This window comes from Marmota marmota, unplaced genomic scaffold (assembly GCF_001458135.2).
Source record: "Marmota marmota marmota unplaced genomic scaffold, marMar, whole genome shotgun sequence".
In the NCBI taxonomy this organism is placed as follows: Eukaryota; Metazoa; Chordata; class Mammalia; order Rodentia; family Sciuridae; genus Marmota; species Marmota marmota.
Window position 1 is genome coordinate 26,294,899 of NW_026000026.1, and position 2,530 is coordinate 26,297,428.

At 52.0% G+C, this 2,530-nt stretch overlaps 1 protein-coding gene across 1 annotated transcript in view; it reads left to right on the forward strand.

Moving 5' to 3' along the window:
- LOC107142337 (ranBP-type and C3HC4-type zinc finger-containing protein 1) overlaps positions 1-2,530 on the forward strand; it is a 10,811-nt gene that overhangs the window by 3,748 nt on the left and 4,533 nt on the right. Inside the window, exon 4 of the mRNA XM_048811145.1 lies at positions 612-723. Within this exon, the coding sequence (XP_048667102.1) occupies positions 612-723 (112 nt within the window). The remainder of the gene's footprint in view (positions 1-611; positions 724-2,530) is intronic.

Here is a 2,530-nt window from a genome sequence, read left to right on the forward strand (position 1 = left end):
CCCCAATCGTGGCTCTTCCACCCCTGGACTGGGAAAACGTGTTCGTTTGCCACGGTGGTCATTGCTAGAGCTGTACTGAGCGCCAGGTCCCCTCTTCCTCCTGGAGGTGACATTGGGGAGGAGGCCTATGTTAATGGATAATTGCTGGCTGAGCAGTGGGTCATGAGCCCTGCTTGGGGACCGTCAGGACGCCTCTAAGGAGCGTCCCTGGAACAGAAGATTGGGCCCAGGCTTGGACCTCGACCTCACTTGTCTCAGGAGACCTGTGGGTCCAGAGGAGAGGGACAGAGGGGTTGGGCTTCCCGGGGCTCAGCGAGCACATGGGGGTTTGCGTGGGTGCTGGGGTGCAAGGGGTGGGGAGCTCCTGGGCACTGACACTGCTGCGGTGCTGAGAGTGGACTTAGGGGCCAGGTGGGGGCAGGGAGGAGGCTGTGTCACCAGGTGGAGTGATGGGGGCCTGGGTCAGAGCAGCAGGGAACAGCGGGGCTGCTGGATGGAAGGAAGTCGGGTGTTGAGGAGAAGCCCAGCTAGGGCCCTGGGGTCAGGCTGCGCCATGGGAGGGTGGAGTCCCTGTGGGCATTTGTAGGACCTAACCCTGTCCTCCCCCCCAGGGAGTGCCTGCAGGGCACCATCCGCAACTGCCAGGAGGCCGAGGTCTCCTGCCCCTTCATCGACAACACCTACTCCTGCCCGGGCAAGCTGCTGGAGAGGGAGATCCGGGCGGTAAGGCTGGGGGCAGGAAGGCCCCAGAGTCCTTGGAGCTGGCCTAAGCTGGCCTGACATCTCAGTAGACATTTTTCAAGAGCCTCCCCCATGTTGGGCACTGGGGTCCAACCAGGACAGGATTTGGGGGAAGTAGCTGAAACTTACTGACAGTTGTAACTTTTCCTTCATGAAGGGAAGAGATAGAGCTGTTGGGGTGGGGAGCTCTGGGCCCCGGGGCTGGGTGTATGACCTGAGTTCCTTTCTTTCTTTTTTTTTTTTTTAAAGAGAGAGAGAGAGAGAAAATTTTTTAATATTTATTTTTTAGTTTTGGGCAGACACAACATCTTTGTTTGTATGTGGTGCTGAGGATCGAACCCGGGCCGCACGCATGCCAGGAGAGCGCGCTACCGCTTGAGCCACATCCCCAGCCCCTGAGTTCCTTTCAAGAATTGTGGAGATTGTGGTGGAGGGTGTGCATGAACAAGTTAGAGTAGACTTGGCACATGGCAAGCCCTTGTATCAGCTGGTTTTTGCTGTGTAACAAGTCACCCCAGATTTAATGGCTCCCAACAATTTAAGTGATCAGTTGCAAGTTAGTGATTCCAGTTAGGCTGAGCAGGGGGTGCTTCTTGTCTGCGCTGGGCCAGGCTGCTCTTTTCTGGGCTTGACAGGTGGGCCACTATGGTGGACTGGTTCATGTGGCCCCTCTCCACCTGCAGGCTGGCAGGGCTCACTTGGTGGTGGTTCCAGGTTTCCAGGAGCAGCTGTGGGGAGCCTGGGTGTGGGAGTGCTTGCGAGTCTCTGCTGTCTTCTACCTGCTGTCCCTGTGGGAGGGGACATGAGCAACAGCCTAGCACAGTGCTGTGGAGGCTCCTGTGTGCGTGCTGCTGCTCTTGTGGTTCAGGTTATTAAGGGGTCAGTTTCCCCTCTGGGTACTGATGACTTGAGCAAATCCTTCCCTCCTCTGGACCTCCATTTCTCCATCACAGTGTAAACTGTTGGGCTTTATTCACCAACTTCAAATTGCAAGAAAATGGCCTTCCCAGAATCGAGCGTCTAGGGTTTGCAGGCCAAAACATGGAGGCAGGGCCAGAGGTGCCAAGGGCCAGATGGGAGATGCTTCCCAGACATGCACATAGGACCCCCGTTTCTTCCCATCCCAGGACATCCTCCGACTGCATTTTGTCCCGTTTCCTCCAGTATTTCTGGCAGACATATTTTTTTTTTTAAAAAAACAATCAACTTTATTAAATTATACTTAGTACACAATAAAATGTACCCATTGTCACTGTGCAGCTGGATGAGTTCTTTTTCTTTTCTTTTCTTCTCTTCTTTTTCAGTGCTGGTTTTCAAACCCAGGGCCCTTCCCAGGCTAGGCAAGCTTTCTACCCTAACCCAGAGCCCTAACCACCACCCAGTCAAGATACAGAGCAGAGGCCTGATTCTTACCTCATTGTAACTGGCAAAGACGCACCAACTTATTATTTTGCTGAAGAATCTTACATATAATACAAAAATGTTATATAATATAATAATCATTTTCTCTGTCTGTATGACATTGATTTGTATGTGGGGGACTGAACTTAGAGCCTCATACATGCTTAGCAGGTGCTCTGCCTTGAGTTGTATCCCCAGCCCAAACTGGAATTTTTTTTTTTTTTTTTTTTTTTTTTTTTTAAGGCGGAGGACTATCAGGAATTGAATCCCAGGAGGGCTTAACCATTTCTGAGCTACATCTCCAGCCCTTTTTATTTTTAATTTCAGACAGGAGTTCTACTAAGTTGCTAGGGCCTCACTGAATTTGCTGAGACTGACCTCAGACTTG